The sequence below is a fragment of the Hylobates moloch genome, unplaced genomic scaffold (assembly GCF_009828535.3).
Source record: "Hylobates moloch isolate HMO894 unplaced genomic scaffold, HMol_V3 SCAFFOLD_6, whole genome shotgun sequence".
NCBI lineage: Eukaryota > Metazoa > Chordata > Mammalia > Primates > Hylobatidae > Hylobates > Hylobates moloch.
In genome coordinates, this window is record NW_026652281.1 from 110,013,595 (window position 1) to 110,035,864 (window position 22,270).

Genomic DNA, 22,270 nt, shown 5'->3' on the forward strand with positions numbered 1-22,270 from the left:
CTCGGCGTGGTGGCGGGCGCCTGTAGTCCCAGCTACTTGGGAGGCTGAGGCAGGAGAATGGCGTGAACCCGGGAGGCAGAGCTTGCAGTGAGCCGAGATTGTGCCACTACACTCCAGCGTGGGCGACAGAGCGAGACTCCATCTCAAAAAAAAAAAAAAAGACTTACAAACCAAAAATTATTTGCACTGTCCTTAATGTATAGCTAAGTTTAGTATTTATATCTTAGTATTACAGACTGTTTCACAGGCCAGAGGAATGTTCCAACCTTGGCAATATGAGAGCAAAAGGCCTTACATATTACTTTCCCTCTGAAAAGTCACCATTGGCCGGGCGCGGTGGCTCAAGCCTGTAATCCCAGCACTTTGGGAGGCCGAGGCGGGCGGATCACAAGGTCAGGAGATCGAGACCATCCTGGCTAACATGGTGAAACCCCGTCTCTACTAAAAATACAAAAAAATTAGCCAGGCGTGTTGGTGGGCGCCTGTAGTCCCAGCTACTCAGGAGGCTGAGGCAGGAGAATGGCATGAACCCGGGAGGCGGAGCTTGCAGTGAGCTGAGATGAGCCACTGCACTCCAGCCTGGGGGACAGAGCAAGACTCTGTCTCAAAAAAAAAAAAAAAAAAAGAAAGAAAAAAGAAAAGTCACCATCTTTCAGAAAAATTTCTGTAATTTTTGAATTTATCTGGTTTTATACAGGGAAAAAAGTAGTCTTCTGAACTATTCTTTTTCCCCTTATACGTGACAGCAGAGTTTTCCTTTGATAGGCAGTATTCCAAATTTGGCAGGACATAATTCCTTTACCCAGAGGACTTACCCCTTCATAGGATACACATTTAAATACCATGCATGTATGTATGTATGTAGAGTTGGGGTCTCACCATCTTGCCAAACTCGTCTCAAACTTCTGGCTTATGTGATCTGCCACCTTGGCCACCTAAAGTGCTGGGGCGTGGGCCACCGTGACTGGCCTTCTGTAATTTATTTACTGATTGATTGATTGAGATAGAGTCTTGCTCTGTCACCCAGGCTGAAGTGCAATAGAGCGATCTTGGCTCACTGCAAACTCCGCCTCCTGGGTTCAAGCAATTCTCCTGCCTCAGCCTCCTGAGTAGCTGGGATTATGGGCGCACGCCACCACACCTTGCTGATTTTTGTATTTTTAGTAGAGACAGGGTTTCCCCATGTTGCCTAGGCTGTTCTTGAATTCCTGACCTCAGGTGATCCACCCGCCTTGGCCTCCCCAAGTGCTGAGAGCCACTGCACCCGGACTGTTTATATAAATGTTCTTGACCTTATTCCAAAGCTTTATTGAAGAAGCTTTGGAAGGATTATATAAAGGGTGTGAAGCATTCCAGTTTATTTCACACTTCTCTTAAGGCAGCGAACAAAAAGCATTATCTTGAATGATCTCACCTACAACAACAAAGGGGAAAGGGAAGACCATTTATAAATAAGAAAACTGAAGGTTTGAGAGATTAATTTGCCCAACGTCATAACTGGTAAGTGAGCTAGGGTTTGAATCCAAGACTGCAGCTCCAAAGCCCGTTCTATTTTTCCATTTACCACAGTGCTTTTCCTCTCATCACAAGCTTCACATGACTATAGGACCTTATCTCTTCTGATTTTACTTCATATACAATAGGTGTGTCCTCAGTAAATGGCTGCTATCGTTTGAATATGTCCCCCAAAGTTCATGTGTTGGAAACTTAATCCCCAATACAGGTGTTGAGAGATGGGACCTTTAAGAGGTGACTAAGTCATGAGAGCACTGGCCTCATGAATGGATTAATGCCCTTATCTCCATTATCCTGGGAGTGGGGTTCTGATAAAAGGATGAGTTCTGCACATTCCTTGTGCAAGCCCACCCTTCCTCTTGCATTCTCTTGCCCTTCCACATTCTGCCATGGGATGATGCAGCAAGCTGGCCCTCACCAGATATGGCCTCTCAATCTTGGACTTCCCAACCTCCAGAACCATGAGCCAAATAAATATTTCTTTATAAATTACCCGGTCTTGGGTATTCTGTTATAGCAACACAAAATGGACTCAATGGCACTAATTAACAGATGGCATGATATTTGTTAATGATTAAAATTCCCTATGACACCCCTTTCTGCATCGTTGAAGTTACTGTCCACTTCATGCTGTTTATCACATTACAGAGCTGATATGGCCAGTGCACGAATTTTGAGAGTTCTGTTAAATGACTTGCAGGGCAGTCTTTATAGTTTAAACTTAAATTACAAGTGAAGTACCAGAGCTTTTTTTTTTTTTTTGGAGACAGTTTCACTCGTCACCCAGGCTGGAGTGCAATAACACGATCTCAGCTCACTGCAACCTCCACCTCCTGGGTTCAAGCGATTCTCCTGCCTCAGCCTCCTGAGTAGCTGGGATTACAGGCATGTGTCACCACGCCTAGATAATTTTTGTATTTTTAGTAGAGATGGGGTTTCACCACATTGGCCAGGCTGGTCTCAAACTCCTGATCTCAGGTGATCTGCCCGCCTCGGCCTCGCAAAGTGCTGGGATTACAGGTGTGAGCCACCACACCTGGCCAGTACCAGAGCATTTTTAACATAATTTCTTTTGCTGTCATTTGTTTAAAATTTGTATTTCAATTGATTTAGAACTTATATTCATATTCTCCTGGTTAATTTTACTCACCTACCATTTCACTTCATTGTTTATCATGCTTATGATTTTAAATAAGTATAACATTTTTATTTTTTGTTGTTGTTGTTGTTGTTGTTGTTTGAGACAGAGTCTCAGTGTTGCCCAGGCTAGAGTGCAATGGCACGATCTTGGCTCACTGCAACCTCTGCCTCCCAGGTTCAAGCAATTCTCCTGCCTCAGCCTCCTGAGTAGCTGGGTTACAGGCATGCGCCACCACGTCTTGCTAATGTTTGTATTGTTAGTAGAGATGGGATTTCGACATGTTAGCTAGGCTGGTCTCGAACCCCTGACCTCAGGTGATCCGACCACCTCAGCCTCCCAAAATGCTAGGATTACAGGTGTGAGCCACCGTGCCCAGCCTATCACATTTATTTTTTAAAGAAACACAAAAAAATTTTAAGAATTTGTTTTATTTTACAAGTGTATAGATCCAGGATTCAAGTCAACACCCATTTTTACTATGATTCACCCTATCAAGAATTATAGGTGTTATTCAAGCCTTTAATAGGAAAATGTACAGGTCCTGCAAATATCACACATTCAGTCAAACAAAATTTTCTGATTTCAGTAAAATTATTAAATCTGAATGACTACAGATGCCTGGTTCTCTTAAGTCATTGTTTTTAGATTCCAGTCCACACTCCTTGTTCCTTCACACTCTATTTTAATGCAGATACAAAGGGTAGTACTGGCACAGTTCTGAGAGCCATCACTTAGGATCCTTTCTTAAGTTTCAAATCTATCTAAAGCAACCAAATTAAGATGAGTCACTAACTGACCTCTAGTTTTATCAGAGTATTGTTCTCAAGTTGAAGGAGCTAAAGCACCCCTTACAACTCATAAATTAGGCATTCGGAAGATGAAATCTACTCATGAACAAGATTAGGAGGCTTTTGTTTCGTTTTGTTTTTGAGACAGACTCTCACTCTGTTGCCCAGGCTGGAGTGCAGTGACCCAATCTCAGCTCACTGAAACCTCCGCCTCCCGGGATCAAGCGATCCTCCAGCCTCAGCCTCCGTAGCAGCTGGGACTACAAGTGTGCGCCACCACGCACAGGGTAATTTTCGTATGTTTAGTAGAGACGGAGTTTCACCATATTGGCCAGGCTGGTTTCGAACTCTGGACCTCAGGGGATCTGCCCACCTCAGGCTTCCAAATTGCTGGGATTACAAGTGTAAGCCACTGCTTCCGGCCTCGGAGGCACTTTAAAGCAGCTCAACATGGTTTGACCATGTTGGCCAGGCTTGTCTCGAACTGCTGACCTCAGGTGATCCACCTGCCTTAGCCCCCCAAAGTGCTGGGATTACAGGCATGAGCAACCACGCCCGGCCCACAATAAATTTTTTTTTTTTTTTGAAACAGAGTCTCGCTCTGTTGCCCAGGCTGGAGTGCAGTGGCATGATCTCAAAATGCGTACACTCTGAAGGGGTAAATCCTCTGGGTAAAGGAATTAAGTTCTGCCAAATTTAGAATACTGCCTATCAAATCAAACCATGTTGATTTAAGGCCGGCGCGGTGGCTCACGTCTGTAATCCCAACACTTTGGGAGGCAGAGGCAGGCAGATCACGAGGTCAGGAGATCAAGACCATCCTGGCTAACACAGTGAAACCTTGTCCCTACTAAAAATACAAAGAATTAGCTTGGCATGGTGGCAGACGCCTGTAGTCCCAGCTACTCAGGGGGCTGAGGCAGGAAAAGGGCATGAACCCAGGAGGCGGAGCTTGCAGTGAGCCGAGATTGCGCCACTGCACTCCAGCCTGGGCAACAGAGCAAGACTCTGTCTCAAAAAAAAAAAAATTTTTTTTAATTAACATGAACCACCAATTTAAGAAGAATTAAAAAGTACTGAAGGGCTCTGGGTGCGGTGGCTCACGACTGTAATCCCAGCACTTTGGGAGGCCGAGGCGGGCAGATCACAAGGTCAGGAGATGGAGACCATCCTGGCTAACACATTGAAACCTGGTCTCTACTAAACATACAAAAAATTAGCCGGTCCTGGTGGCGGGCGCCTGTAGTCCCAGCTACTCTGGAGGCTGAAGCAGGAGAATGGCATGAACCCAGGAGGCGGAGCTTGCAGTCAGCCGAGATCGCGCCACTGCACTCCCGCCTGGGCAACAGAGCAAGACTCTGTCTCAAAAAAAAAAGTACTGAAGGGCTTTTTTTTCTGATTCTCCCAACCATTTCCTCTACTATACACCTACAGCATTTAATTTATTCTTCTCTTATAACATTTATTACTTTAAAACTTGTATTATGGTTTTCAGTAAAGACATCTTTTTCTTCTAGATCAGTGCTATTCATAAGAACTATATGAGACACATATAATTTTATGTTTTCTAGTAGTCATTTATTTTTAAAAAGTAAAATTGATTTTATAATTTATTATTTAACCCAATATATTGAAATTTTTTTTAAGACACAAACAATATAAAAATTATCGGGCCGGGTGCAGTGGCTCACGCTTGTAACCCCAGCACTCTGGGAAGCCGAGGCAGGAGGATCACCTGAGGTCAGGAGTTCGAGATCAGCCTGGCCAACATGGCGAAACCCCATCTCTATTAAAAATATAAAATTTGCCGGCCATGGTGCCACATGCCCGTAATCCCAGCCACTTGGGAGGCCGAGGCAGGAGAAGCGCTTGAACCTGAGAGGCAGAGGTTGCCCCTTATACGTGAGAGTGGAGTTTTCCTTTGATAGGCAGTATTCCAAATTTGGCAGAACTTAATTCCTTTACCGAGAGGATTTACCCCTTCAAAGTGTACACATTTTGAGATCATGCCACTCCACTCCAGCCTGGGCAACAGAGCGAGACTTGGTCTCAAAAAAAAAAAAAAAAAAAAATTTATCGTGGGTCGGGTGCGGTTGCTCATGCCTGTAATCCCAGCACTTTGGGGGGCTAAGGCGGGTGGATCACCTGAGGTCAGCAGTTCGAGACAAGCCTGGCCAACATGGTCAAACCCCTTCTCTACTAAAAATACAAAAATTAGCCAGAAGTGGTGGCGTGTGCCTGTAAACCAAGCTACTCGGGAAGCTGAGGCAGGAGAATTGCTTGAACTCGGGAGGCAGAGGTTGCAGTGAGCCAAAATCGTGCCATTGCACTCCAGGCTGGGCCACAAGAGACTCCACCTCAAAAAAAAAAAATTATTGTGATATTATATATCCTTTTGGTACTAAATCTTCAAAATCAAATGTGTATTTTACACTTACAGCACATCTCAATTCAAACAGGCCATGTTTCAACTGTTCACTAGCTGCACATAGCTGGTGACTGCCACAGTAGACAATGCAGTCCTAGGTTACTTATGCCTTAGGGACGGGGGGAAAAATGAGCTATCACACAGCTAGACTGACTTGTTTTCAAATCTTGATTCCACTACTTACAAGCCCTGAGGCAAGCTATTTAGAACCAGTTTTCTCACTAAAAATAATAGCATGTAATAGGCTGGGTACAGTGGCACATGCCTGTAACTCCAGCACTCTGGGAGGCCAAGGCAGGAGGACTGCTTGAACTCAAGAGTTGGAGGCCACCCTGGACAACAGAGTGAGACCTTATCTCTACAAAAAAAAAAAACTTTTAAAATTAACCAAGTATGGTCACCAAGGAGGAGATACTCAGGAGGCTGAGGTGGGATGATCACTTGTGCTTGGGAGGCAGAGGCTGCACTGAGTCATGATCATGCCACTGCACTGCAGCCTGGGCAACAGAGTGAGACCTTGTCTCAAAACAAACAAACAAACAAACAAACAAAAACTCACCAGGCACAGTGGCTCACGTCTGTAATCCCAGCACTTTGGGAGGCCGAGGTGGGAGGATCACCAGGTCAAGAGATCAAGACCAGCATGTCCAACATGGCGCAACCCAGTCTCTACTAAAAATACAAAAATTACCTGGGCGTGGTGGGGTGTGCCTATAGTCCCAGCTACTCAGGAGGCTGAGGCAGGAGAATCGCTTGAACCCGGGAGGCGGAGGTTGCAGTGAGCTGAGATCATGCCACTGCCCTCCAGCCTGGACTACAGAGTGAGACTCCATCTCAAAAAAAAAAAAAAGAAAAAAGAAAAAAGGAAAAAAAAAGCTCTGGTGATAGAAGGTGGTGCAAGCAGATCACCTGAGGTCAGGAGTTCAAGATCAGCCTGGCCAACATGGCGAAACCCTGCCTCTACTAAAAAAACAAAAATTAGCCGGGCGCAGTGGCTCACGCCTGTAATCCCAATACTTTGGGAGGCCGAGGCGGGCGGATAACGAGGTCAGGAGATTGAGACCATCCTGTCTAACACGGTGAAATCCCATCTCTACTAAAAAATACAAAAAATTAGCTGGGCACAGTGGCGGGCACCTGTAGTCCCAGCTACTCGGCAGGCTGAGGCAGGAGAATGGCGTGAACCCAGGAGGTGGAGCTTGCAGTGAGCTGAGATCGCGCCACTGCACTCCAGCCTGGGCGACAGAGTGAGACTCTGTCTCAAAAAAAAAAAAAAAAATTAGCTGGACACGGTGGTGTGTACCTGTAGTCCTCGCTACTCAGGAGGCTGAGGCAGGAGAATTGCTTGAACCCAGGAGGCAGAGACTACAGTGAGCTGAGATCACACCACTGCACTCCAGCCTGGGCGTCAGAGCAAGACTCTGTCTCGAAAACAAAATCAAACAAACAAAATCAATAATAATAATAGTAAAACATCTCTCATAAGATTAAATGAGATAACGCCTAGAAAGCATCCGGTCCCTCAGGACAGGGCACACAGAAAACCCTCAGTAAATGCTACCCATTATTAGTAGCAGTAGTATACTTGAACACTAAGCAGTGTCTTGCACACAGGTTTCAATAAATGTTTGCTGAAAGAAGAAAAATTGGCCGGGCACTGTGGCTTACGCCTGTAATCCCAGCACTTTGGGAGGCCAAGGTGGGCGGATCACGAGGTCAAGAGATCAAGACCATCCTGGCCAACATGGTGAAATCCTGTCTCTACTAAAAATACAAAAAATTTGCCGGGCGTGATGGCGGGCACCTGTAGTCCCAGCTACTGGGGAGGCTGAGGAAGAAGAATCACTTGAACCCAGGAGGTGGAGGTTGCCGTGAGCCGAGATTGCACCACTGCACTCCAGCCTTGCGACAGAACGAGACTCCGTCTCAAAAAAAAAAAAAAGAAGAAAAATTAATTTACATGATAGCCTATAAGCCATTTTAATTGCTGCTTTTAAAAATATATAAATGAGGCGGGCCGGGCGCGGTGGCTCACGCTTGTAATCCCAGCACTTTGGGAGGCCGAGGCGGGCGGATCACGAGGTCAGGAGATCGAGACCACGGTGAAACCCCGTCTCTACTAAAAATACAAAAATATATAAATAAGGCTGGGCGCAGTGGCTCACACCTGTAATCCCAACACTTTGGGACATTGAAGTGGGTGGATCGCCTGAGGTCAGGAGTTCGAGACCAGCCTGGCCAACATGGTGAAACCTCGTCTCTACTAAAAATACAAAAATTAGCCGGGTGTGGTGGCAAGTGCCTATAATCCCAGCTACTCTGGACGCTGAGGCAGGAGAATGGCTTGAACCCGAGAGGTGGACGTTGCAGTGAGTCGAGATCATTCCACTTCACTCCAGCCTGAGCAAGAGCGAAACTCCACCTCAAAACAACAACAAGTATATATATATACATATATATATATGTATATATAAATAACTTATACAAAGAGGAGATTTTTGTTATTGTTCCTGGGTAAATTTGTTTTGAACACACTAGGAGAAATGTACAAAAGAGAAATACAACATCTCATCTTTTGGACTGTTCAAGTATTTTGTTTCCTTCTACAGAACAATGAATTATTAAGCGACTATATACTGTAAAGCATTCTCATCAAGAGATTTCTTAAAAAGTATTTGCCATAAATGACAATGCTACTTTACAGGTAATTCTGAATTATCTGCTGGAAAATTTTTATCTCAGGTAGGGATAAGAACATCCCATTTCTGGACTTTACTTGGAGAACCAGCTAGAGGTGAATATATGACCCTTTATGACCCGGACTGAAAACATTTTCAAGTTCTCTATTTCGGTCAATAGAATCCCTTTAATAATTCCCCAAAGTGCCAGGCGTGGTGGCTCACGCTTGTAATCCCAGCACTTTGGGAGGCCGAGGCGGGCGGATCACGAGGTCAGGAGATCGAGACCACGGTGAAACTCCGTCTCTACTAAAAAATACAAAAAATTAGCCGGGCGTGGTGGCAGGCGCCTGTAGTCCCAGCTACTCAGAGAGGCTGAGGCAGGAGAATGGCGTGAACCCGGGAGGCGGAGCTTGCAGTGAGCCGAGATTGCGCCACTGCACTCCAGCCTGGGCGACAGAGCAAGACTCCGTCTCAAAAAAAATAAATAAATAAAATAATTCCCCAAAGCATCTCCCCTTTCCACCTGTGCTACGATTCTCTTGCACACATTTTGTATTCCCACAGACCACAAAATCACAAAGCACCAGAGCTGGAAGAATCTTAAGAGATAATCCAAGGCCAGGAGTGGTGGCTCATGCCTGTAATCCCAACACTTTGGGAGGCCGAGGCGGGTGGGATTACCTGAGGTCAGGAGTTCAAGACCAGCCTGGCCAACATGGTGAAAACCCGTCTCTATTAAAAATATAAAAATTAGCCAGGCCTCAGCCGGACGCAGTGGCTCATGCCTGTCATCCCAGCACTTTGGGAAGCCAAGGCGGGCGGATCACGAGGTCAGGAGATCGAGACCATCCTGGCCAACACGGTGAAACCCCGTCTCTACTAAAAATACAAAAAATTAGCCAGGCGTGCTGGCGGGCGCCTATAGTCCCAGCTACTCGGGAGGCTGAGGCAGGAGAATGGCGTGAACCCAGGAGGCGGAGCTTGCAGTGAGCCGAGATCACGCCACTGCACTCCAGCCTGGGTGACAGAGCCAGACTCCGTCTCAAAAAAAAAAAAAAAAAAAAATTAGCCAGGCATGGTGGCTGGCGCCTGTAATCCCTGCTACTAGAGAGGCGGAGGCAGGAGAATTGCTTGAATACAGGAGGCAAAGGTTGCAGTGAGGTGAGATCGCACCACTGCACTCCAGCCTGGGTGACAGTGCGAGACTCCATCTTAACCAAAAGCAAAACAAAACAAAAAAAACAACAGAGAAAGATGATCCAGTGTTAGTGCTTTCTGAAGCATGTGCTATTGGTAATATGCAAGATGATTTCAGGTGGTATGTGTTGGTACTGTATATTTTATAGTCATATATTTAGTTTCATATACATTAGAGAAGTATACCTAGCACATCAAATTCATGAGTTCATGTATATCTCCGCTTAGAACAAGGCTAAGTAGTGTTGTGTACCTATAGTCCCAGCTACTAAGGAGGCTGAAGTGGGAAGAGAGCTTGAGCCCAGGAGTTTGAGGTTGCAGTGAGCCATGATCATGCCACTGCACTCCAGCCAGCCTGGGAGATAGAGCAAGACTCTCAAAGAAAAGAAAGAACAAGGACAAAGCTAAATGAGACAGCCTTGCTTAAGAAAAGAGGCCGGGTGCAGTGGTTTGTACCTGTAATCCTAGCACTTTGGGAGGCCAAGACAGGCAGATCACTTGAGGTCAGAGGTTCAAGACTAGCCTGGCCAATATGGCGAAACCCCCGTTTTACTAAAAATACAAAAATTAGCCGGGTGTGGTAGCGCATGTCTGCAGTCCCAGATACTCCGGAGGCTGAGGCAGGAAAATCACTTGAACCCAGGAGGCAGAGATTGCAGTGAGCCAAGAATACGCCACTGCACTCCAATCTGGGCGACTGAGAGAGATTCTACCCCCCAAAAAAAAAAAAAAAAAAGCAGTGATAGAAATTTCAAGCTAAGAATAGCAGAGCTGGGTTCCACCCAAATCTAAATCCTAATTTTGTGATTATTTCACTGCCCTAAAATAATTTACTATCTGTATGACATCAAGTGATTAACTCTCTCTTATATAATCGCTTCTTGATCACAACAATCTCATTTATCAAACCAACTGTAAGCAATGGTGGTGTCTTAAAGTACTAGTGTCCTTCCACAATGATAGGTGTATAACAGAAGATCAATAATGACTTGATTATGTGGTTAGATTGCTTCCAACTAGAGACAGCATAGGAGGAAATTCCATATTGGCTCAAACAAAACAATCATAATATATCCTAAAGCCAAACAATGTTTGGATTAATTGCTGTTTAAATTATTCATTGTCACTGATTCCCTCCATGAATGAATATGGAATCAGGAGCTGGTACATATATAATCCTAGACACTTTACAATATATACATACAGAGAATATATACAGGAAACGACTCATACAGGTTAGACAGCAGAGATCTTAGAAACCGTACTGTAGGGGCAGGGTGTGGTGGCTCCACCTGTAACCTCAGCATCCGGGAGGCGGAGGAGGGTGGGTCACTTGAGCTCAGGAGTTACAGACCAACCTGGGCAACCCAGCAAGACCTTGTCTCTCTTAAAATTTAAAAAAAAAAAAAAAAAAAAGAAGAAGTATACCCCAACTATTCATTTAACACATCAGGAAGCAGAGAGAGAGAAAATGACTGCTTACAGTCATTTGTTAGGTAATGGCACTGACAGCTCTAGTCTCAGTTCACTTCTTGTGATGTTCCATGGATTCAATATAAATATCAAGGAAATACAACTAAATGCTTCCAGTGTTCTCGTACAAATCCTGCTTAAGGTGAGTTGGGATTTGAAACTCTTTTCATAAAGCAGAAATTCGGTTTATGATGCACTCAGACTAATTAAATTAGCGTTGGGTGATAATGCATTTGCCTGAGAAATCTACAAATACTTCAATGCACTGTTACAACTCAATTGTTCTTGTGTCCCATTTAGCATACATTTATAAACCTGTGGCATTCTCAACAGTCACATGCTCATTTCCTTAGCTACAACTACCCATGGTAGATTAGAAAGAGTATGGTCTTTTAAGTCAAAAAAGACTTGCTGAATACCAGCTCTACCACTTAGGATATAACATCAGACAACTTACTTTAGCTCTTTGAGCCTATTTCTCTGCTAAAAGAGTAACACTAGCACTAGCACTATCACCTCATCATTATCATTGATAATGATAGTCATTATCAACAGTGAGACAATAGAGATGGTGTAGTCCACTATCTCAAGTATACAGTTAAGTGAAAGGTTAAAAGCAGAGTAACAAAAATGTTTACCTATGAGTCTAAAAGGGGGTTTATGGTTTGCAACACTGAAATGTTAATTCCTGTTCAATACCTAAATTAGTTTATTTAAACATTTACAAAGCATTCACTCTGTGCAAAGCTTAGAGCATGGTTACAAATTTATAATCTGACACTGACATATCAAGAAAAGGTGGCAAGAAAGAATCTTTTTTTTTTTTTTTTTTTTGAGACGGAGTCTTGCTCTGTCGCCCAGGCTGGAGTGCAGTGGCGCAATCTCGGCTCACTGAAAGCTCCACCTCCCGGGTTCACGCCATTCTCCTGCCTCAGCCTCTCCGAGTAGCTGGGACTATAGGCGCCCACCACCACGCCCAGCTAATTTTTTGTATTTTTAGTAGAGAGGGGGTTTCACCGTGGTCTCGATCTCCTGACCTCGTGATCCGCCCACCTCGGCCTCCCAAAGTGCTGGGATTACAAGCGTGAGCCACCGCACCCGGCCAAGAAAGAATTTTTTTATGTTTTTCTTTTTAGTGTCAGAATTACTTGCAAAAGAAAGATTTCATTATACATTTAAATACAAAAACAAAAAAAGCTTGTAGTTTTTAAAAAGTATTTATCACAGACATGCTTGAAGTATTTGAAATGACAGTATCTGGGATTTGCTTTAAAATATGCCAGCCTCCCAACCCTGTGCCCTAAAAATAAAAGGGCGGGGCCAGGCGCGGTGACTCACGCCTGTAATCCCAGCACTTTGGGAGGCCGAGGCGGGCAGATCATGAGGTCAGGAGTTCGAGACTAGCCTGGCCAATATAGTGAAACCCTGTCTCTACTAAAAAATACAAAAATTAGCCGGGCGTGGTGGTGGACGCCTGTGGTCCTAGCTACAGGAAAATCGCTCGAACTCGGGAGGCTGAGGTTGCAGTGAGCCGAGATCATGCCCCTGCACTCCAGCCTGGGTGACAGAGTGAGACTCTGTCTCTCAAAAAAAAAAAAAAAAAAGGGTGGGAACAGTTGAAGCTGGGTGATGTATACCCGGGCACTCATTACCCTATTCTCTCTACTTCTGTGTAAGAAAATCTATGGGCCAGGCACAATGGCTCATGCCTGTAATCCAGCAGTTTGGGAGGCCGAGGCAGGCAGATCACCTAAGGTGAGGAGTTCAAGACCAGCCTGGCCAAGGTGATGAGGAGGCTGAGACAGAGGAATCACTTGAACCCAGGAGGCAGAGGTTGCAGTGAGCCAAGATTGTGCCACTGCACTCCAGCCTGAGCAACAGAGCAAGACTTCGTCTCAAAACAACAACAACAACAAAACAACAACAACAACAACAACAGCAGCAGCCAGGCGCAGTGGCTCATGCCTGTAATCCCAGCACTTTGAGAGACCAAGGTGGGCAGATCATGAGGTCAGGAGATCAAGACTATCCTGGCCAACATGGTGAAACCCTGTCTCTACTAAAAATACAAAAATTAGCTGGGCAAGCGAGGTGGTGTGTGCCTGTAATCCCAGCTACTTGGGATGCTGAGGCAGGAGAATTGCTTGAACTAGGGAGTCGGAGGTTGCAGTGAGCCAAGATCACACCACTGCACTCCAGCCTGGCGACAGAATAAGACTCCGTCTCAAAAAAAAAAAAGAAAATCTAATCTATGAACACCACAAACTTCTTTTTTGAGAGACGGTGTCTCACTATGTTGCCAGGCTGGTACTGAACTCCTAGCTCAAGCAATCCTCCTGCCTCAGCCTCCCAAAGTGCTAGGATTTCAGGTGTGAGCCACCGCGCCTGGCTGAACACCACAAACTTCTAAGGAACCAAGGTCTCCATCTGAAACTTCGAAATACAAGACACTAGTGTAAAAAAAAAAAAAAAAAAAAGTGCTACTGGCCATTTCAACCAAGAATACGTAAAGTATTTTAAAATGACTGACAACATCAAGCATGCCTTCCTTATCACATACTAGGCAACAGTATCTTCTCTTTCTTTGGTATTATTACTCCACCTACTAGAACAGCCCAGGGAATATTTTTTCTTTTCTGCCTTATACTTTCTAATTTTTTGTTTTTATTTAAATAACTTGAACTACTAATAATTATACACACACAACTAGGACTACTAACACACCATTACTGGCTATTACATCTATTATTTAATAGTGGACCTATGATATACTTGGCCTTTTTAAAAGCATGACTCATCTGAGAGCGTTAAAAAAAAAAAAAAAAAGAGCCGGGCGCGGTGGCTCACGCTTGTAATCCCAGCACTTTGGGAGGCCGAGGCGGGCGGATCACGAGGTCAGGAGATCGAGACCACGGTGAAACCCCGTCTCTACCAAAAATACAAAAAATTAGCCGGGCGTGGTGGCGGGGGCCTGTAGTCCCAGCTACTCGGAGAGGCTGAGGCAGGAGAATGGCGTGAACCCGGGAGGCAGAGGTTGCAGTGAGCCGAGATCGCGCCACTGCACTCCAGCCTGGGCGACAGAGCAAGACTCCGTCTCAAAAAAAAAAAAAAAAAAAAAAAGAAGAATCCCAAGGCCAGGCACAGTGGCTCACAGCTCTAATCCCAGCACTTTGGGAAGCCCAGCTGGGAAGATCACTTGAACCCAGAAGGTAGAGGCTTCAGTGAACTCTCCAACTCAGAAGATTGAGGCTGCAGTGAGCTATGACTGCACCACTGCACTCCAGCCTGGATGACAGGGCGTGATCCTGTCTCCATCATAAAAAATTTTTTTCAGAAAGAAAAGTTCCATAAGGTTCCAAAAAGCAAAAGTTAAGTTTGACATATGCCAAGTACTACAGTGAATCCACATGAATGAAGTGATATGTAGGCACTGTACTAGGTATCATAAGTATTTTAGAGATGACAAGAATTCGGAAGGGTGTGCACAGATCATATGGAAATACGACACCATTTTATACGGTATAAGGTACTTGGGCGTCCTCGGATTTCAATATCTGCAGGAGGCCTGGAACCATCCTCCAGTGATACCAAGGAACAACTGTACTCATATGCTCTGCCTTTTCATAATTCCAATAATGGGTACGGATAGGAAAATGTTCCCTGCATTTGCATGCAAAGGGACAGAAAAGTACATATATCTATTTCACTATCAAATAGTTCTACTTACTGAACAGCAAATACAAAACATATTCCATACATGTTTCTTCAAATGTGCCTAACTAGTTTACTTCTTTAAGTTATGCTCTTTCAAACACATAGATCAGATTTAATTAACTCCCAGACTAAGCAGAATGAAATTTCCTTTCGCTGTCTTTAAAGAAAAAGAAAATAGGGTGCGGCGGTGGCTCACACCTGTAATCTCAGCACTTTGGGGGGCCGAGGCAGGCAGATCACAAGGTCAGCAGATCGAGACCATCCTGGCCAACACGGTGAAACCCCGTCTCTACTAAAAATACAAAAATTAGCTGGGCATGGTGGCACTCGCCTGTTGTCCCAGGTACTCAGGAGGCTGAGGCAGAATTGCTTAAAGCCGGGAGGTGGAGGTTGCAGTGAGCCGAGATCAAGCCAACTGCACTCCAGCCTGGCGACAGAGTGAGACTCCATCTCAAAAAAAAAGAAAAGAAAAAGAAAAGAAGTTTAAAAATAACTCCACCTTCTGAAGAATATACACAGGTGTTCACAGTACTATTCCTTCATTATTTCGGTATGTAAAAACTGGAGGAAAAAACATTAAATTGGAAATTTGGCCCCTCCACCTCCCCCCAACCCCCCAAAACCCCCATTTCCAATTTACATGACGCCTTTCCTCCTCTGGAGCATAAAACTGCCTCCTTTAAGTGGAGGTTTCCAAATGTCCGGAATACACATGAACGATATATACACTCTTTGAAAAGGCCACTTTTTGCCACTTTCTCTAATAATGTGCTGTTTCTACCACAAACTACTAATAATTGTTTGGTCATCAGTATTAGGATCCTAGTATGATGAAACGACATCTATTATGTGTCCTCAAAGAGCAAAAAGAAAATTCCACAAAGTTTGACAGAGTTAGGAATCTTAGCTGTCTCTACCAGAGGACTATCCTTCTAGTCGTTAAGCTGAAGATGAGAAGTCAGGTAAGGCCTCACATTTCTAGGGGCTCTGGAAACTTCCTTTCTTTCTGTCTCCTGCTTATGTATGTCTTTTCCTCTATCTGAATTGCTTTTGTATAGAGTACTAGAGCACCAGATGAACGGGGGGGAAATGCCAAGAGTAGCAAATTTCTACAAGCCAGTGGTCTTGCTACAGCTTGAACGCCTTAAACAAATCTGATATTAAAAAAGAAAATTAAAAACAGTATCAAGCAGTAGTTTCATTCTATTTGTCAATCTTTAGGGCTAATTTTATATACCTACATCTCTGGAAAAAGTTACCACTGTCAGATTTGCTCCCAACTTTGAGAATTGTCATTATGGTCTGCAGCATTAAACCTAGATTATAAATTATCACTGCCACTTGATTATAAATTATCAATGTCACTTAACTGAATCACACCAAGCAATGGCAAATCTAGATTTCATTAAGAGATACTGGTTAACATCACACTCAGACCTCAGAAAGACAAGATCCCATAACCCAGTCACAAACACAGCTTCAAACGCTTCCCCAACTTTTCAAGCTTTGGGGCGCCAAGTCACTGGGAGTTAACAGCTTAAACATGGGGTTCAATACAACTGACCAAAGGAAGTGAAGAAAACAAAGCATACATTAATTTCAGCACCAAGAAGATGGATTTGCGAATTACATCTACTGTAGTAAACAGCAGATCAAACATGTACTGCTAATAAACAGATCATTCTTTACAGCCTAAGTACGCCAGGCATTTTTTTATGTTTAAATGGCTTGCCACAAATTGTCCTAGTCGAAACTGATGGCAAAATCCTAAACTGGTCTTCGGCGAGGAGACACTCTGCATAAAGCATCACACAAAAGACAGGAGCGAACAGACACGCTCTGGGCCTCGGCGGATTGCGGCCAGGAGCCCAGGTTTTCGTCCCAGACCCCGGCAACAGGGAGGGAAATAAGGGCGGGGGAAAGAAGGAGTGGGAGTGGGATCCTTTTCCCTGAATGCGCCTGGAAGTGAGGAGCAAAGAGGGAAGGAGCGAGTGCAGCACAGAGGAAGCGAGAAAAGCAGCCGACCGGCGTCAGCGGCTTCCAAGGCCGGCAACACACTCGGGCCCGCACCAGGCCTGGCCCTCCCGGCTTCGTCCCACCTCCTCACCTCCCTCACATCCTGCAGGCACTCGAGCACCGCCAGGTTGTTGCTCCAGGTGTGCTTGGGGCACACGCGAGTCACGTCCTCCCTGCAGGACTCTTCCTCCGCCAGCTTCCAGCCCCCACCAGCCCCCGCCCCTCCCCGCCGGGCCGGAGGCCCACCCGCCGGGAAAGGCGGCTGCGGCGGCTGAGGCTGCTGTTGCTGTTGCTGCTGCTGCTGCGGCTGCTGCTGCTGTTGCTGCTGGAGCTGCGATGACTGAGGCAGCTGGGGCAGCTGCTGACCCGCCGGGCCGCCGCCTCCGGCCTGCCCTACGAAGGGCACAAAGTTGGCCCCGAGACCCTGGCCCTGGCTGTGGACGCCCTGGCCGGGGAGTTTCTCGGCCCCGGCCGCAGCTAGGAGCAGCAGATGCAGCGCCGCCGCCAAGCGGAATATCCTCCGTACACGTCCACACGCCGCCATCTTGGGTCCGCGGCGAGCTCGACGCACTCGCCGGCGCCGCGTATTTAAATGAGGGGGCGGAGACGCTGGGCGTGGCAGCGTGGCCCTGCCGAGCCCCGCCCCGCCAGCGCCGACCCGCGAACCCACAGTGGGGCGAAGGAGGAGGCCGTGCTGGAAACCGCACACACCCTGGACCGGCGGGCGGGAGAGCGGCGCTCGTTACCCGGGGGGGTTGCTGGGGTTTCTTAAAAAGCCCGGGCAGGGCGGCCTACTCTAATTCCCTTTGTTGTCACAAAAAAAAAAAATCAAGGGAATTGGGGTTGCCACAACCAAAATGGCCGGTAGAATATGTCGCCGGTTCAATGACTTGGAAAACAAAAACTTTATATGTAGAGGTGAACTTTGCAACAACCAGGTGTGTTACGGAATCAGAAAGCCTCTCCTCGGCCGGGCGCGGTGGCTCACGCTTGTAATCCCAGCACTTTGGGAGGCCGAGGCGGGCGGATCACGAGGTCAGGAGATCGAGACCATGGTGAAACCCCGTCTCTACTAAAAATACAAAAAATTAGCCGGGCGTGGTGGCGGGCGCCTGTAGTCCCAGCTACTCGGAGAGGCTGAGGCAGGAGAATGGCGTGAACCCGGGAGGCGGAGCTTGCAGTGAGCGGAGATCGCGCCACCGCACTCCAGCCTGGGTGAAAGAGCGAGACTCCGTCTCAAAAAAAAAAAAAGAAAGCCTCTCCTCGTATCGCTCCCTCCTTCCTTCCTTCCTTCCACCTGCCTCAGAAGTCTTTCTCAGCCAGAGAGAGAGACAGCATTGAATAGGGTTAAGAGCATAGGTTCTGGGGTAAGAAAAAAATTAAGGTTATAATCCTTGCTCTGGCAGAGTAGGCAAGAGCTCAAATATAAAGTACCATTGACAAGATTAGAAATAATAATAAGGGAAGTGCCTGGCCCACAACATGGAACTCAAAAAGTCACAGCCAGTATTGTTAATAAACTGGGAAGCCCTTTGTGCATGAATCTTTATTTTAAGCCAGCATTTAGATTCATGTTTAAAGGATGAAAAAATAATAATAAAACACATCTTTGAGGACTCGGGTTAAGTCTGTGTGTCGGTAACTGTTCTCATTGACCTGCATGCAATATCGCAGGCACCCCACACTAGCATCCCCTCCCTGTCCTTAGGAGAGAGGATATGTTCCCAAAGCCTCTTCACATCCCCTGTGTAATCTGAGCCATGCATCAGGCCTGCGTTAGGTTCTCATTTAACTGAAGAATGGCACAGAGATGTTAACAGTTCTGCGAGGAGGGAATAAATGAGCTGCCCAAGAGGAACTGTGCCATCCTGTAGACAGCTAGGCTAGCCACCAGAATCCCTGGGGCTTCCCACCACCCTGGCGCACCTTCATCCCACTCTGTCCATGCACATGTTGGGGAATGAGGGCAGTTTGGGATGTGTAATCTCCACTGGTCATTGTGTCCAAAAATGCGAATTACATCTACTGTAGTAAACAGACAGCTTCTGCTGTCCTGACCCGCAAATGAGCAGTCAAGACCAGGTTAGACATAACTAGAACCTGAGAAGTCAGGAGCTCAGGGAACCCAAAAGGAGCCCCTGAGACTGAAGATATTCTGGGAGTAAAAATTACCCACTGTGGCTGACCCCAGGCCTCTATCATGGAGAATGAGAGCTTATTGGCATCTCCACCAACGGTCACCTTTGCTACTGTCATAAAATGATCATGAGGCTGCTGCTAACCTTGAGCACTGACTAAGACAGCCCCATGTTTATTAGCAAACATATGGCATAGGTAAGTTTCAGTCAAGCAGGGTGGAGACATCACCAGAAGTCCTTGAGATGTCACTAGCATATGTTAATTTTTTTTTTTTTTTTTTTTGAGACGGAATCTCACTCTGTTGCCCAGGCTGGAGTGCAGTGGTGTGATCTCTGCTTGGAGCTGCAACCTCCACCTCCTGGGTTCAAGCAGTTCTCCTGCCTCAGCCTCTGAGTCGCTGGGATTACAGGCATGTGCCACTACACCCAGCTAATTTTTGTATTTTTAGTAGTGATAGGGTTTTGCCATGTTGGCCAGGCTGGTCTCGAACCCCAAACCTCAGGTGATCTGCCCACCTCGGCCTCCCAAAGTGCTAGGATTACAGGTGTGAGGTACCGCGCCTGGCCTCCATTAATTTTCAATGCTGAGTCTGCATGTGTTCAGACAAGTGAGAGATTATTTTAAGCCAGTTTAACCAGAAATTGACAATCCTAGATAAACCAGCAGTTACTTATCTTTCAGCCTGAACTGAGGAAACCACAGCCACAGATTGCCTCCAGAGATAGGGAAGAATACACATGCCTATCTTGAAATCTCAGTGACCAAGAAGCAAGAAACAGATAAATCTGGGAACCTGGCCAGCTCGGGCTGTGTCAGGCAAGCGTAGACCTTACAGAAGCCATGAGCCTCCAAACCCGTGGAAAGACAGTTGCCCTAACTCAGGTCTTCTGGCCTCATTGGCTTTTCAGTATAAAATATACTATCTCTATCAGAAACGGGGAATTCTTTTTTCTTTTTTTTTTTGAGAGGAGTCACTCTGTCACCAGGCTGAAGCGCAGCGGCGCGATCTTGGCTCACTGCAACCTCCGCCTCCCAGGTTCAAGCAATTCTCTTGCCTCAGCCTCCCAAGTAGATGGGACTACAAGTGTGCGCCACCATGCCCAGCTAATTTTTGTATTTTTAGAGATGGGATTTCACCATGTTGGCCAGGATATCTCAATCTCTTGACCTGGTGATCCATCCTCCTTGGCCTCCCAAAGTGCTAGGATTACAGGCATGAGCCACTGTGCCCGGCCAAGAAACGGGGAGTTCTTTTTACCCTTTATTGTACCCTTTGTTTCCTGATCCTCACATTCTTAATTTATTCATCAAGCAGGTATCTGTTGAACATTTTCTTTTTTTTTTTTTTTTTTTTGAGACGGAGTCTTGCTCTGCCATCCAGGCTGGAGTGTGGTGTTGTGATCTCAGCTCACTACAACCTCCGCCTCCTGGGTCCAAGCGATTCTCCTGCCGTAGCCTCCGAAGTAGCTGGGACTACAGGTGTGCACCACCACACCTGGCTAGTTTTTGTATTTTTAGTAGAGACAGGGTTTTACCATGTTGGCCATGCTGATCTTGAATTCCTGACCTCAAGGGATCCATCTACCTTGGCCTCCCAAAGTGTTGGGATAACAGGCATAAGCCACTGGGCCCAGCCATGAGCATTTTCCTTGTTGGTTTTCAGACAGGTACTCCCTCTGCCACCCAGGCTAGAGTGCAGTGGCATGATAATTGTGGCTCACTGCAGCCCCAACCTCCTGGGCTCAAGCAGTCTTCCTACCTCAGCCTCCTAAGTAGCTGGGACTACCGGTGTGTGCCACCATGCCCAGCTAATATTATTTTTTTTGTAATTTTAGTATTTTGCTTTTGTTTTTGAGACAGGGTCTTGTTCTGTCACCCAGACTAGAATATAATGGCATGATCTGTTCATATGGCTGTATATATCCCAAAGTGCTGGGATTACAGGTGTGAGCCACTGCACCCGGCCGAGTGGAAGAAACTTTCTAAACGCCTGTCCTGCCATGACTCCCTCCACCTCAAACTTGTACTCTCGGAACTTTTTTTTTTTTTTTTTTTTTTTTTTGAGATGAAGTCTTACTCTTGTTCCCCAGGCTAGAGTGTGATGGCGCGATCTCGGCTTACTGCAACCTCTGCCACCCAGGTTCAAGAGATTCTCCTGCCTCAGCCTCCTGAGTAGCTGGGATTACAGGGGCCTGCCACCACGCCTAGCTAATTTTTGTATTTTTAGTAGAGACGGGGGTTTCACCATGTTGGCCAGGCTGGTCTTGAACTCCTGACATCAGGTGATCCGCCCACTTTGGCCTCCCAAAGTGCTGGGATTACAGCCACTGAGCCTGGCCTTGGAACATTGTTTTTTTTTTTTTTTTTTTTTTTTGAGGCGGAGTCTCGCTCTGTTGCCCAGGCTGGAGTGCAGTGGTGCGATCTCGGCTCACTGCAAGCTCCGCCTCCCGGGTTCACGCCATTCTCCTGCCTCAGCCTCTCCGAGTAGCTGGGACTAAGGCGCCCACCACCACGCCCAGCTAATTTTTTTTTTGTATTTTTAGTAGAGACGGGGTTTCACCGTGGTCTCGATCTCCTGACCTCGTGATCCGCCCGCCTCGGCCTCCCAAAGTGCTGGGACTACAAGCATGAGCCACCATGCCTGGCCTGAACATTGTTTTTAACGTACAATGTTAGCCACGGGTAGGGAGCAATTTCACAGATATACATCTGGCCTTTCCTGCCCATGATAGTTCCTGCCCCACAGGCCAGAAATACAATGTGGGGTTATTCCAGGTCATTTCCACTTATATATTTGGGGACTACGTAAATCTCTGGGTGGGTCCACACATCCAGTGAGCTGAGAGCCATACTTTACCACTTTAGGCAAGAGTCCATTTATTACCTGGCCCCTACAGGCCAGGGGGCTATAATGATGTTTTTGGCCTCTGATGATCGATTTCACCTTGAAGTCTGTGTCCAATAGTCTTCAAAATGTTCAGTTATTTCCCTTTTGCCAATGTAAAGTCACCCAAGTAAGTAGCCACGAGTTCCTCTGGGGAAGGCCTGAGGGCCCTTGTGCCATGGTACAGCCACCATGGTGTTGTAGGGTCTTTGGTGTTAGGCTCCTGGCCATCAATGGATTCTGGATCTGAAAATTGGCTCAGATTGGGCAGGGCACGGTGGCTCACGCCTGTAA

The 22,270-nt window shown here is 46.3% G+C and overlaps 1 protein-coding gene across 2 annotated transcripts in view; it reads right to left on the reverse strand.

Moving 5' to 3' along the window:
- The window catches only part of GLG1 (golgi glycoprotein 1), a 163,212-nt gene extending 145,694 nt beyond the window's left edge, over window positions 1–17,518 (reverse strand). For both annotated transcript variants that reach the window (XM_058441209.1, XM_032157894.2), the window contains exon 1: window positions 17,045–17,518. In XM_058441209.1, the coding sequence (XP_058297192.1) occupies window positions 17,045–17,497 (453 nt within the window). In that variant the 5' untranslated portion in view covers window positions 17,498–17,518. The remainder of the gene's footprint in view (window positions 1–17,044) is intronic.
- Between the last annotated feature and the right edge of the window lie 4,752 nt (window positions 17,519–22,270).